The 14,634-nt window shown below is 42.7% G+C and overlaps 1 protein-coding gene across 1 annotated transcript in view; it reads left to right on the forward strand.

The window, feature by feature from the left end:
• The first annotated feature begins 290 nt into the window (after positions 1-290).
• The window catches only part of LOC144686025 (mastermind-like protein 1), a 70,181-nt gene continuing 55,837 nt past the window's right edge, over positions 291-14,634 (forward strand). The window contains exon 1 of the mRNA XM_078551159.1: positions 291-697. Coding sequence (XP_078407285.1) covers positions 311-697 — 387 coding nt within the window. The 5' untranslated portion in view covers positions 291-310. The remainder of the gene's footprint in view (positions 698-14,634) is intronic.

Raw genomic sequence — 14,634 nt, forward strand, 5'->3', positions numbered from 1 at the left:
ATCCCGACCGTGATTGGCCGAGCGGGGCTGTCGATCACCGTCGCGGTCGGTTGTCCGTCCGTCGATGATGGTGTGAGGTAAAACAAAATAGAAAAATGGAGAAAAGTCCGAGTGAAGAGTTTTCCCGCTGACTTGGTGGTTTTCTTTTATACATTTGACGGCGGCCGGTTGATGAGCGACCCGCCTTCCCCTCCTCCTCCCTCCGGCTGCCTGAGGGGGAGAGAGGGGTAAAAGCCGAAATTAAAAGCCCCCCCAACCAACCCCCCACCCCACTAACCAACCAACCCCCACGACCCCGGCCGCTTTCGCCATGGCCGAGTTCGTGCTGCCGCGGCACAGCGCCGTGGTGGAGCGGCTCCGCAAGCGTATCGAGCTGTGCCGCCGGCACCACACGGCCTGCGAGGCGCGCTACCAGCGGGCCTCGGCCGAGCGCCTGGAGATGGAGCGCCAGCACAGCCTGGCCCTGCACCAGCGCTGCCTGCAGGCCAAGAGCAAGCGGGCCGGCAAGCAGCGGCCTCCCCAGCCTCAGCCCCAGCCCCAGCCCCAGCCTCCTGCCCTCCCTCCAGCCGCACAGCAGGACTCGCAGGCCGGCTTCAGGAACAACAACAACAACAACCCCGGGGCCGCAGCCAGCAGCGCCGACTCTCCTCCAAGAGCTGGGAGCGGGGATCAGAGCAGGACAAGCACGCTGCAGGCGGTAAGGATACACCCCGGCACTCCGCTCACTCTCGATAACTTGCCCCCGTCAAACTTAACGTCTTTATATAACTTGTTCAAACTTAACGTGCTGAGAACTGCCTATCGATCCCTAATGTCTTTGTCACCCAAAAGATCAAGTCTTTAGAACTTACTTCAATCCTAATGTGTTTATAACTTCGTTAGTCAAACTTAATTAACTTTGTAACTTGATCAAACTTAATATCTTTGTGATTTGCTCAGATCTAACGTCCGGAAAACTAGTTATGTAAACCAGCCTTTTGTAACTCGTTGGTCATCCTTTGTGCCTTTGTAACTTTGCTCATCCAACTTAAGACTTGTATAACTTGTTATTCAAACTTGATCTGGTCAGACTTATTAACATCCTTAACTTACTATTGAAACCTTTAATAAAGGGGGGAGGCGGTGTTTTATTGTCACTGGACTATTAGTATTCCAGAGACCCAGAGTAATGCCCTGGGTGCCCGGGTTCGAATCTCATCACGGTGGGGGTGGGGTGGTGAAATTTGAATCCAATAAAAATCTGGAATTAAAAATTTTGACGATGACCACGAAACCATCGTCGATTGTCGTTTAAAAAAAACCCCATCTGGTTCACGAATCTGGAAATCTGCTGTCCTTCCCTGATCTGGCCTACATGTGACTCCAGCCCAATGGCAATGTGGTTGACTCTTAAAACGCCCGCTGAATAAGGGCAGTTCGGGATAGGCAATAAATGCTATCACTAGCCAGTGATGCCCACATCCCATGAACGAATAAAATAACTTGTTAGTTAAAGTTCGTGTCTTTAAGTTTGAACAACTTGGTTAAATGCGTATTGTTCAAACTTAATAGACTTTTCAAATACAAACAGACAAATTAGGAGCAGGAGTAGGCCACTTGGCCCCTCGAGCCTGCTCCACCATTCAATAAGATCTGATTGTCACTCAGCCCCACATTCCTACCTACCCCCGATAACCTTTCACCCCCTTGTTAATCAAGAATCTATCCAGCTCTGCCTTTAAAAAATTCAAGGACTCTGCTTGCACTGTGCTTTGAGGAAGAAAGTTCCAAAGACTCTCAACCCTCTGAGAGAAAAAATTTCTCCTCATCTCGGTCTTAACTGAGCAACCTCTTATTTTCAAACAGTGATCCCTAGTTCTAGATTCTCGCACAGAAGGAAACATCCTCTCCACATCCACCCTGTCAAGACCCCTCAGGATCTTAGGTTTCAACCAAATTGCCTCTTACTCTTCAAAATTCCAGTGGATACAAGCCTGAGATGTCCAGCCTTTCCTCATAAGACAACCAGCCCATTCCTGCTATTAGTCTAGTAAACCTTTTATAAATCTCAAACTTAATGTTCCTAACTCATGTAAATCGTTTAACTTATTCAAATTTCATAGACTTTATAACTTGCTGTTTAAACTTATAAACTTCAAACTTAATAGACTTGTTGAAACTGTGTAAATTATTGTATGAACTTTTCTGAGGGGCAATGTGAGCCAAATCCTGTCAGAATCCCCCAGCACAGAAAGGGAGGCCATTCAGCCCATCATGCTTGTGCCAGCTCTTTGAGCTCTCCAGCCTGGCCCTGTTTCCCCACTCCCACTCTTTTCCCAGAGCCCTGCAGATGCTTCCCCTTAAGGGGGAATCCAATTCCCTTTTGAAAGTTACAGGTACTATTGATTTGCTACCACCCTTTCAGGGACTGCACCCCAGATCATAACTTGCTGTGTTTTTACAACAAACACCTAATTTCCCCTCCCCTGCTGTGATTTGATTCTATACCACAATCCTTTGTCATACAGGAACCACTTTGTCCTTATTTAATGATTTGACCATGTTTGACGGAGGCTCGTGTGGAACAGAGACACTGTCAAGGAGTTACTGGGCCACGTGGCTGTTTTCTGTGCTGAAAGTACTTTGTCACTTTGCATCACCACTCATTAAATATTCCCTTAGCCTCTTCTGCTGGAAGGATAAGTGTAGTGTATCGTGATAGGATTTGAGGGATTTTGGTGGCATAGTTAGGGAGGAATTGTTTCTACTGACAGAAGAGTCAGTTAGTTACTAGATGTTAGATGTTTAAGGTAATTAGTAGAAGAACCAGAGGGAGAGATGAGAATTTTATTCAGAGTATTACAATCTGGGATATACACTACCTGAAAGGGTAGTGTTATGGCACAGCTGATGGTAAATGCTGAGTTGTTCAAATCCCAAAGGGAAACTTGAAACAACTGCCATAACTTGTTTTGCAATTTGTATAAATTTTGAGATGCATGGCTTAAATTCAGTAGTAATAAGACCACCAAGTCTTATAGATTTTTACAAAACTAAATTAAACATTAATAAGAGAAATTATTTTCAGCAAACACATATGTCTACAAATTACTACTGTAATAACTTCTAAATCCCCTACTTAGTCTGACTCCTAGTTACACTTTTGTTAAGGCAACAGTAAGACGCACAGATTTTAAAAGACCCAAACAAGGTGACGCACAATGCCCTGAACCAGTCGGATTCAAAGTCAGTTTCCTTAACTTCAGTTCTTGAAGATTGCAACCTGAGGCATAGATGCCGAAGGTACTTCACAGTTGTTAGATCTTAAAATGCCTACCCTTACACACAGCCTTCACTCCTTTATACATATTTTCCCCATTGAATGCAAATTCCCATTGTTTCACTATGTCTTTGGACTTTACCTTTCTAATAATAAAAATTTCTCATAGTATTAAGTTTTACTAGTAATCTTTGGGAAAAATAAACACACTGTTTCTAAACTTCACCTGGCTAGGTGACACATTTCACCCCTCCTTTGAGAACAATCTAGTCTGGCTTATTTTAAAATGCAATGTCCTTTTACACTTTACATTCTAAACTTGCCCCATGTTTACATCAAAGCCTTCAGACCAGCTACCTTTAATCCAATTAAGACACACACACACACCACTATTTTACAATAAATTCCAACAACACTATTATATCTTCCTGTCAGAAGCAGATTCAATTGTAAAAAGTTGGGTGAAAAGAAGAGAAAATGATAGAGCTGTGGGCAAAGGGGAGGGGAGTGGAACTAATTGGATTGTTCTTTCAAAGAAATGGCACAGGCATGATCGATTGAATTATGTGCTTTGATTCTATCATAACCCTGCTTCCACTGATTTCTCCAATCTTACCCCAATTAACTCGATAAAAATCTTCAATAATTTTGAAAAGCTCTTGTTAAATTTCCGTTTTTCCTTCTTGCTGCAATGGCAATAGTCCAAGTATCTAAAGTCTCTCTTTAAAACTATAATTCCCACCCATGACATCATCCTGGTGCATCCACACTGTCCGTCCTCTAATGCTTCAAATTCCTTTCGATTTGAAGTGCCTAAAACTTCCAGCTGTAGCCTAACTAGTCCTTTGTGTAGTATGCTGCAAACAGCAATGAGATAAATTACTACTTTAATCTGTTTTTCTTGATGATTGAGGGATAAATGTTGGGCAGGACAATGGGAAAACTCCTGCATTTTGTTTTTATAGTGCTATGTTATCTTTCACATCCACCTGAGGGGTAGACATGACCTCAATTTTAACATCTCACCCGAAAGGCAGCAGCTCTGGCACTGTGGCACTCTCAGAACTGCCCCTCTGGTGGTCGTAAGAGCAAGAGTAGGTCATTTGGCCTATTTAGCTTGCTCTGTCATTTGATAAGATCATGGCTGATCTGATTGCGGCCATAGCTCCACTTTCCTGCTTGTCCCCATAACCCTTGACTCCCTTTGCCGATCAAGAACCTGTCTAACCCAGCCTTGAATATATTCAGTTACCGTGCCTCCACTGCTCTCTAGAGAGGAGAATTCCACAGACTATCAATCCTCTGAGAGAAGAAATTCCTCCTCATCTCTGTCTCGAATAGGAGACCCCTTATTTTTTAAAAGTGCTCGCCAGTTCTAGATTCCTCTTGAGGTGCTGGGACATGCGCTCAGCGCTGCTCCTCCATTACCCCAGCGCTCCCTCAGTGCTACATCGAGTATGTCAGCCTAGATTTTGTACTCAATTCTTTGGGGTGGGGCTTGAACTTATGACCTTCCGATAGAGAGACAAGACTGTTAACTGCTGAGCCATGGCTGGCAGTTTGTTAATTAATTGTTTTATCATGGTGGAAATCAAGAGAACAAAAATCCTCTTGGCTGAAAAGTTAAGTTTGCTGTTTTAGTTCATTGAGTATATTATTCTGTCCCAAGAATGAGAGTCAGCAGCAGTGTTTTCGTCCTTTTAAATTGCTTGTTGGATAAGGCTGGAGTTTTACTGCATTTCTGTTCGCTCAAAGCAGTGTGAGATGCTTATCGAAAAGAGTAGTTGCTTTTCAAAGTTTTGGTGCACTCGGTGCCTACCAGCTTTGCACTGATGTTTTCACAAAAGCCACAACTGATTTTGAAAGTTGGTACTATAACAAATTTCACCTTTGAAACTCCAGTGTTTGCCAGGTGTTGTTATAGTGATAGAAATCATTGTAGGATTGCCCCGCTCATCCACAAGAAGTAACTGGTTAACTCATGTCTTAAAACCCAAATTTTGAAAAGTGAATTTGCGTCATTGTGGTGATTGGCCTTGCTTGATATGGCCTTGTCCGACAGACCACCCTTGAGCCAGTGGTGCTGCTCAGTATCGTGACTGAGTGACATCATACCAGATTCTCTGTGACCTTGAATCAAAGCTAGATGTGAGTGGGTGATAACTGCATCTACCTAAAGATGCAGATTAGGAAAATGTTTTTAGTTAGACTACATATGTTTCTTTAAAGTGACCCAGTTAGATTTTTCTTCCAGAATGACTGGCTTAGTTGAAGGGATTACCTGAGAGATTACATACATAAACTTTTGGTACCAGGACTAGTTAATAAGATTGTTTATTAAAAAGCAATAGCATCTTTGCTTTATCAATAAAGGCATAGAGTAAAAAATGCAAATAAGTTATGCTAAACCTTTATAAATCACTGGTTAGGCCCTAGTTTGAGTAATGTCTAATTCTGGACATCACACATTAGGAAGGATGACTAGGGTTTGTAGAGGGGGCAGAAGGTATTTACTAGAATGTCATCAGAGGTGAGTTATGTTGCAAGACTGGAAAAACTGGGACTGTTCCAGTCTGGAAATTTTTAATAGAGGTGTTCACCATTGTGAGGGAGTAGATAGGGAAAAACTGTTTCCAATGGCAGAAGAATTGGTAACCAGATTCAGGGTAATTGGTAAAAGAACAAGAGGGGAGATGAGATTTTTTATGAAACAAGTTATGATCTGAAAGGTATTGCTCGAAAGGGATGTTGGAAGCAGATTAAGTGGTGACTTTCAAAAGGGAGATGGATAAATATTTGAAAAGGAAAATTTTGCAGGGCTATGGAGTGGGGCGAATTGAATAGCACTTTCAAAGAGCTGGCCCAGGTACAGTGGGCCAGATTGCTTTCTTCTGGACTGTATGGTCCTGTGATTCATACAAAATATCTTTGCTTTTCAAAAATTAGTTTTGGGGAAAAAAATGCAGATTGAATATGTTATAGTATATGTTATGTAGATTGTTGCAAATATTTTCACAAGAAAGAACTTGATGAACTTGTTTTATTATACTTTCATGCATGGCCACCTGGGTCTTTATTACTGTGTGACAAAGCATTTGCATTGATTTAACTTGTGTAATTAAAGGGCAGGTGCAATATCCTTGTAAATAGGACCCATGTAGTAATTTCCTGATGGCAAACAATTTGATATTTCACCCCATGCACTATTACGATCCCCATAGAGACCAATAACTTTAAAAAAAAATTTGAACTTCCAGTGACTGACTGACTGAAAGTCTCACACAAAGAGTTCAAGTTTTAAGACATTTACTGTAATAAACGAATTAAAAACTATTCAGTAGGCAATTTATAACTACAGAGAAGATCCCCCTTTTAAACTTTTAAAATGACTGAAAATCCCACTCCATGGTTAGACTTTGCATGGTCTCTTAAGTGGACATTTCGCTCTCCAGGAACTAGTCCAGAGTGAGTCTTAGTTCCTGCGGGCTTGCTTTCGTGCTGAGGGACAAATTGGAGGTTCTTCCTTCTGGCAAGCTAGGCGAATCTTCCAGTATCATCTAAATCCTCATGAGCTCAGTCTCATTAACCTGAGCATGTGCTCCCATTTGGGCTTTGAGTGGTGATTGACAGGGTCAGCATTTTCTTATCTTAATGTGCAGGACTGGCCTCTCTCTCTCTCTCTCTCTCTCTCTCTCTCTGGAATGACCCCCTTCATTTCTCCATTTTACCCTAAATTAAAGAGACAGCCCCAAAACATAACGAATCTTACAAACTTCATATTTGTAACAGCTAAATTATCAATGGATTACAAGAGACCTGTGTTAGAAACATTCTATTAAAATCATACTGTGACAGTCATTTATGCTAATTAAGGATGTTTTGCATCTTGTTTAGAACATACCTGCTTGACGCAAGTCTTGTCATAAAATCAGATTCTAATAGAATTGTGCCTTCTCTCAATGTATTTATGTCCACATGCCCATATGCCTGTTTATATTCCTGTCGTTCACACCTAAGTAGTTGATGATTTGGAGTCGTGAGGTAATCCAGGTCATTGGGAATTGACTGCATTGTAAATAGGATAATTACCTGGTAAAGCCAATACACTTGAGTTGAAGTATAGTTTATCTTAATAGAACAAGCTTGGAAGGCCAGTGAAAAGGATATCACCAATAGAATATTCTACTGATTGGATAACTTATTACCAGGCATTTTTAGTTTTTGATTTGGCATGTTTTGCTGGGGTAATTTTGTGTAATGAATGAAAGTGACTACTATATAAAAGGGAACATTCAGCAGCAGTTTATGCTGTGCAGATTCAACATGGAACTTAAAATAAGTATAACGCAGTAGGCTTGTACTGCTAATGTTGAGATGACCAGGAAGGGTTAAAAGGGGCACATGCAAATGTTTTAGCAATCTATTTTCATTTATGAATGTATGCAGTACAAATCATGTTAATGTTTCATAACTTAAAAATGATGATAGTGTTGCCACTAGGATTTCAGTACAGTGTGACAAGGATAATGTGGAACTTCTGTACTGTGGCAACTCCACTTCTGCTGTAAAAATAAAACGCCTAACAAATGTAGATTTCATCCTTCCAAGCTTGTACTGTGTTTGGAGAGAGCATTTTGAGCTGTGTAACTCAGTTGAAGTACTGTATACAGTTACCGAGGATTGCAGTTGGGAAGATTTGAGCAGATGAATTAAGCAAACAATACAAGAAGTTAATGTATTTTAGCTCCAGCTATGATATTATAGATCTTGTCCTTCTATCCTTGGGATTGTATGTAAAGAGGATGTTTAAATAGTTTAACAGGGTGAAACACTGTCGCTGGCAGTTATGTGATCAAATTGAGGTAAATGAATTATGAGCATCATCCAAAAAATGTATTGGCTTAAAGTGTGACTTTTCCATTATGCTAAGTAAGATGACTAGTAGCATTGTGCTTGTGATCCCTTTCAGATTATTTTCTATGATTCTGAAGAAATACATTGTATTTGTAGAATGCTTTATCAATGGACACGGCATGAACCAGGGCTCTTTGAACATAATGAATTACTTCTGAAATGTAGTTAGTGCGGATCAAGGGTGTTGATCAAAATATGTAAATGTTGGTTCATTTAAAAATATATCTGTTGAGAGAGAATCTTCTGTGTTTTTTTTTGTGATTGCAGTTCACGGTTATTCTTCGTATCAGGTCAGAAATACAAGTGCTGCAAAACTGTAAATGGAATGGGTTAATGATAGTATTGAGTGAACAAATCTTTCCACTCTCCAGCTGCGCTTTGCTTTTGGATCAGTTGCTCTGAAGTGGAGGGGGGTTTGTTTCATTGGAGGATGTTCATTTAGAGTCATAGTCATTTACAGCACAGAAGGAGGCAATTTGGCCAATTGAGTCTATGCCAACTCTCAGTGGAGCAATGCAGTCAGTCCCATTCCACCGCTGCATCCCAGTAGCTTTGAGAGTTCATTTCCTTCAAATACACATCCAATTTCCTTTTGAAATCATTGGTCATCTCTGCTTCCGTGACCCTCATGGGCAGGGAGTTCCAGGTCATTGCCACTTGCTGCATTAAAAAAAGCTCTTCCTCATGTTCCCCTGCATCTCTCTCCCAAAATCACCATCAGCTAATAGGAAAAGTTTTTCTTTTGTCCGCCTTATCTAAATCTGTCATAATCTTTTACATCCTGTGAAACCTCCCCTCAATCTCCTTTGTCCAATGAGAACAAACCCAGCTTCTCCAACCCAACTTTGTAGTTAAAACCCCAAATCCCTGGAAATATTCTGGTGAATCTTCTATGCACCCTCTCAAGGACCCTCACATCCTTCCTAAAGTTTGGTGACCAGAACTGCATGCAATACTCTAGTTGTGGCCTAACCAGAACTTCATAGAGGTTCAGCAAAGCCTCCCTGCTTTTGTACTCAGTGCCTCTAATATGAAGCCCAAGATCCCAAAAGCTTGACCAGCCACACTCAATATGCTATCTTCAAAGAACTATGCATATGCACCCTCAGGTCCCTCTGTCCCTCTACATTTTTTAGAACTGTGCTATTGAGTTTGTGTTGTCTCTTCTGCCAAAATGAATCACCTCACACTTCTCTGTATTGAGTTCCATCTGCCTTGTGTCTCTCCATTCTGCAGTCAAATAGTATCATCCTCACTGTTTACCACTCCTCCAAGTTTAGTTTCATTGAAAATTGGAATACAAAGTATTTTATATACCTTTGGGGAAAAAATATAGATCAGTTGAAATGATTTAACACTTGTTTGATCCCTACTAATTTACTGAACTGATATTCTTTTACTGAACTACTGGAGTGAGCCAATAAATTGAATAATTCCTACTTTTTGATTTGAAATTGTGCCAAATGATGGGAAGTCTTGTACAAGCAGTTTAAGAATGTTGGGACAGGAGGGGACCATTCAGCAAACCCCAGCTTGTTCTTCTATTCTATCAGACCTTGTTGATCTGTATCTGAACTCTATTTACCTGCCTTTTGAGCCATATCCCTTGATATTCTTGCCTAATAAATTGGTCAGTCTCAGCCTTGGAGATTTCAATTGGTCCTTGTCTCCCATAGCCTTGTGAAGGGGGTGATTTCCATCTGCCTTTGTGTGGTAAAAGTACTTCATGATTTGATTCCTGAACAGCCTAAGTCTGTACCCCTTGTTTAAGATATTTCCAGCAGTTTCAAGATCTTGGCTTTCATTGCAAACTTTGATACTTTTTGAAACATAATTATCACAAAAATAATTTGTCACCCTTTTTAATTAAATTATAGCTCAATGCTCAGTTTGCTAAGTAATTGAATAGCTCAGTTTTCATGCCAACATAAAATCTGATGGGATATTTTGTTATACCCATTCATAAATGTGGACTAATTTTAGACATTCTAAGAAAGCAGCAGTGCATGGGCCTCAAGATGCTTTTGATGATCACAAAGTCTGTTCATTTATAGAAAAGCAGAGTTCTTAACATGCCAGTTAAATCACTTATTAATGTGACCAACAAAAGATTCAGTGAAGCATGGGGATTGCCAAGTTTGGATACACTACAGGCGTTTCTTATGCATGAGATTTTAATCTGAGTAAGATTATATTCAAATTGATCATACATGTGTACTACTGCAACTGCCTGAGTGTGGTGAAGGCTTTTTCTCTTAAATATACATGCCTTCTGTCAAAAAGCTGTACCGGCAGAAAATGTTTCAACACTTGCATAATTTTTAACAGCATTTGTGTTTCCCTGTAAATCAGTATCTTGCCATTGTTATGGTAGTTCACCATTTTAACTTTTTTTGTATTCAGTCATGGGATGTGGGCATCGCTGGCTGCACCAGCATTTATTGCCCATCCCTAATTGCCCTTGAGAGATGGTGTTGAGCTGCCTTTTTGAACCACCGCAGTTCATGTGTTGTTAGGCAGGGAGTTCCAGGATTTTGACCTGACCCAGCAGCAGTAAACGAACAGCAATATATTTTCAAGTCAGGATGGTGAGTGATTTGGAGAGGGATCCCAGGAGGTGGTGTTCCCATTTGTCTGCTGCCCTTGTCCTTCTAGATGGTAGAGGTTGTGGATTTGGAAGGTACTGTCTAAGGAGCCTTGCTGAGTTCCTGTAGTGCATCTTGGAGATGGTAGACACAGTTGCCACTGTGCGTCAGTGGTGGAGCGAGTGAGTATTTGTGAATGGGGTGCTAATCAAGTGGGCTGTTTTGTCCTGGATGGTATTAAGCTTCTTGAGTGTTGTTGGAGCTGTACTCCTGGCAAGTGGAGAGTATTTCATCACATGCCTTATAGATGGTGGACAGGCTTTGGGGCGTCAGGAGGTGAGTTACTCATCGCAGGATTTCTAGCCTCTGGCCTGCTCTTGTAGCCACAGTATTTATATGGCTAGTCCAGTTCAGTTTCTGGTCAGTGTAACCCCCCAGGGTGTTGATAGGGGATTCAGTGATGGTAATGCCATTGAATGTCAAGGGCAATGGTTAGATTCTCTCTTGTTGGAGATGGCCATTGCCTGGCGCTTGTTCGGCCTGAATGTAACTTGCCACTTTTCAGCCCAAGTCTGGATATTGTCCAGGTCTTGCTGCATTTGAACATGGACTGCTTCAATATCGGAGGAGTCATGAATGGTGCTGAACGTTGTGCAATCATCAGCGAACATCCCCACTTCTGACCTCATAATGGAAAGAAGATCGTTGATGAAACAGCTGAAGATGTTTGGGCCTAGGACACTATCTTGAGGAACTCCTGCAGTGATGTCCTGGAGCTGAGATGATTGACTTCCAACAACCACAACCATCTTCCTTTGTGCTAAGTATGACTCCAACCAGTGGAGAGTTTACCCCCTGATTCCCATTGACTCCAGTTTTGCTAGGGCTCCTTGATGCCACACTCAGTGAAATGTGGCCTTGATGTCAAGAGCAGTCACTCGCCTCCCCTCTGGGGTTCAGCTTTATTGTCCATGTTTGAACCAAGGCTGTATTGAGGCCAGGAGCTGAGTGACCCTGGCAAAGTCCAAACTGAGCGTCAGTGAGCAGGCTATTTCTAAGCAAGTGCTGCTTGATAGCATTGTTGATGATCCCTTCCATCACTTTACTGAAGATTGAGTGTAGACTGATGGGATGGTAATTGGCCGGATTGGATTTGTCCTGCTTTTGTGTACAGGACATACATGGGCAATTTTCCACATTGCCGGGTAGATGCCAGTGTTGTAGCTGTACTGGAACAGCTTGGCTAGGGGTGTGGCAAGTCTTCAGTACTATTGCTGGAATATTGTCAGGGCCCGTAGCCTTTGCAGTATCCAGTGCCTTCAGCTTTTTCTTGATATCATGCGGACTGAATCAAATTGGTTGAAGACTGGCATCTATGATGCTGGAACCTCCAGAGGAATCTGCGATGAATCATCTGCTCGGCACTTCTGGCTGAAGATTGTTACACGTGCTTCAGCCTTATCTTTTGTGCTGCTGTGCTGGGATCCCCCATCATTGAAGATGGGATATTTGTGGAGCCGCCTCCTCCAGTGAGTTGTCTAATTGTCCACCACCTTTCACAACTGGATGTGGCAGGACTGCAGTGCTTAGATCTGATCTGTTGGTTGTGTAATCGCTTAGCTCTGTCCATCACTTGTTGCTTAGCTGTTTGGCACGCAAGTGGTTCTGTGTTGTAGGTTGGCACCTCATTTTTCAGTTTGCCTAGTACTGCTCCTGGCATGCACTCTAGCACTCTTCATTGAACCAGAGTTGATCCCCTGGCTTTGTGGTAATGGTAGATTGGGGGATATGCCAGGCCATGAGGTTACAGATTGTGCTGGAGTATAGTTCTGCTGCTGCTGTTGGCCCACTGTGCCTCATGGCTGCCCAGCCTTGAGTTGTTAGATCTGTTCAAAATCTATGCTGTTTAGCATCTGGCAGTGCCACACAACATGATGGAGGGTGTCCTCAATGTGAAGGCGGGGCTTCACCTCCACGACAACTGTGCGGTGGTCACTTCTACCAATACTGTCATAGACAGATGTATCAGCGGCAGGTTGGTGAGGATGAGGTCAAGTATGTTTTTCCCTCTTGTTGGTTCCCTCACCACCTGCCCAGTCCAGCAGCTATGTCTTTTAGGATCCAGCCAGCTCAGTCTGTAATGGTGCTACCAAGCCACTCTTGGTGATGGACATTGAAATTCCCCCATCCAGAGTACATTCTGAGTTGTTGCCACCCTCAGTACTTTCTCCAAGTGGTGTCCAACTTGGAGTACTGACTCATCAGCAGAGGCGGAGCAGAACATGGTAATCTTTGGCCATGTTCATGCGGCCTGGAGATGATGTTGAGGACTCCCAGGACAACTGCCTCTTGACTGTATACCACTGTGCCGTCACCTCTGCTGGGTCTGCCCTGCTGGTGGGACAGGCCATACCCAGGGATGGTGGTGTGTGAGACATTATCTGTAAGGTACGATTCCATGAACATGACTACCGTTGCTTGACTGTCTGTGAGACAGCATTCCCAATTTTGGATGTTAGTAAGTAAGACTTTGCAGGGTCGATGGGGCTGAGTTTGCCGTTGTCATTTCTGGTGCCTGGGTCGATGCTGGGTGGTCTGTCCAGTTTCATTCGTTTTACACTTAGTAGCAGTTCAGTGCAACTGAGTGGCTTGCTGAGCCTTTTCAGAGGGCATTTAAGAGTCAGCCACATCTGGAGTCACATGTAGGCCAGACCAGGTAAGGTCAGCAGATTTCCTTCCCAGAAGTGAACCAGATGGGTTTTTTGACAATCGACAATGGTTTCATGGTCATCATTTTCCAGCACTAGGCCCATAGCCTTGTATGCCATGGCATCGCAAGTGCACATCCAAACACTTCTTAAATGTGAGGATTTCTGCCTCTACCACCCTTTCAGGCAGTGAGTTCCAGATTCCCACTGCCCTCTGGGTGAAAAAATTCTTCCTCACATCCCCTCTAAACCTCCTGCCCCTTACCTTTTAATTCCAGATTTTTATTGGATTCAAATTTTACCACCTGCCTAGGTGGGATTCGAACCCTGGCTCCCAGATCAGGGTTTCTATATTACTAAAACAAAACAAAAACAGAATTACCTGGAAAAACTCAGCAAGTCTGGCAGCATCGGCGGAGAAGAAATCAGTTAACGTTTCGAGCCTCCATGGCCCTTCGGCAGAACTGCAGCATAGTTTCAACAAGGGAGAAATATAAATTGGTTTAAGGTGGGGCGGGGGGGGTGAAGAGACACATTGAGGGTGTGGTGTGAGCAGATAATCCAAAGATGTCACAGACAAAAGGGTCAAAGAGGTGTTGAAGGTGGTGGTCTTTGTCTGAGAAAAGTGCTAATTAAGAATGGAAAACAGGATATTCAAAGTACAGCTCTAGTGGGTGTGGGGTGGATCATGTCCCCCCTCAATCTCCTCTGCTCCAGGAAAAATAACCCCAGTCTATCCAATCTCTCCTCATAACTAAAACTTTCCAGCCCAGGCAGCATCCTGGTAAATCTCCTCTGCACTCTCTCCAGTGCAATCACATCCTTCCTAAATTGTGGATTCCAGAACTGCACACAATACCCTAGCTGTGACCTAACCAGCGTTTTATACAGTTCCAGCATAACCTCCATGCTCTTATATTCTATGCCTTGGCTAATAAAGGCAAGTATCCCATATGCCTTCTTAACCACTTTAGCTATCTGTCCTGCTACCTTAAGGGACCGATGGACAAGCACATCAAGGTCCCTCTGATTCTCGGTACTTCCCAGGTCCTACCATTCATCATGTATTCCCTTGACTTGTTTGTCCTGCCCAAGTGCATCATCTCACACTTATCCGGATTAAATTCTATTTGCCACTGATCAGCCCATCTGACCAGCCTGTCTATAT

The sequence above is a fragment of the Cetorhinus maximus genome, chromosome 10 (genome assembly GCF_964194155.1).
Source record: "Cetorhinus maximus chromosome 10, sCetMax3.hap1.1, whole genome shotgun sequence".
Lineage (NCBI taxonomy): Eukaryota > Metazoa > Chordata > Chondrichthyes > Lamniformes > Cetorhinidae > Cetorhinus > Cetorhinus maximus.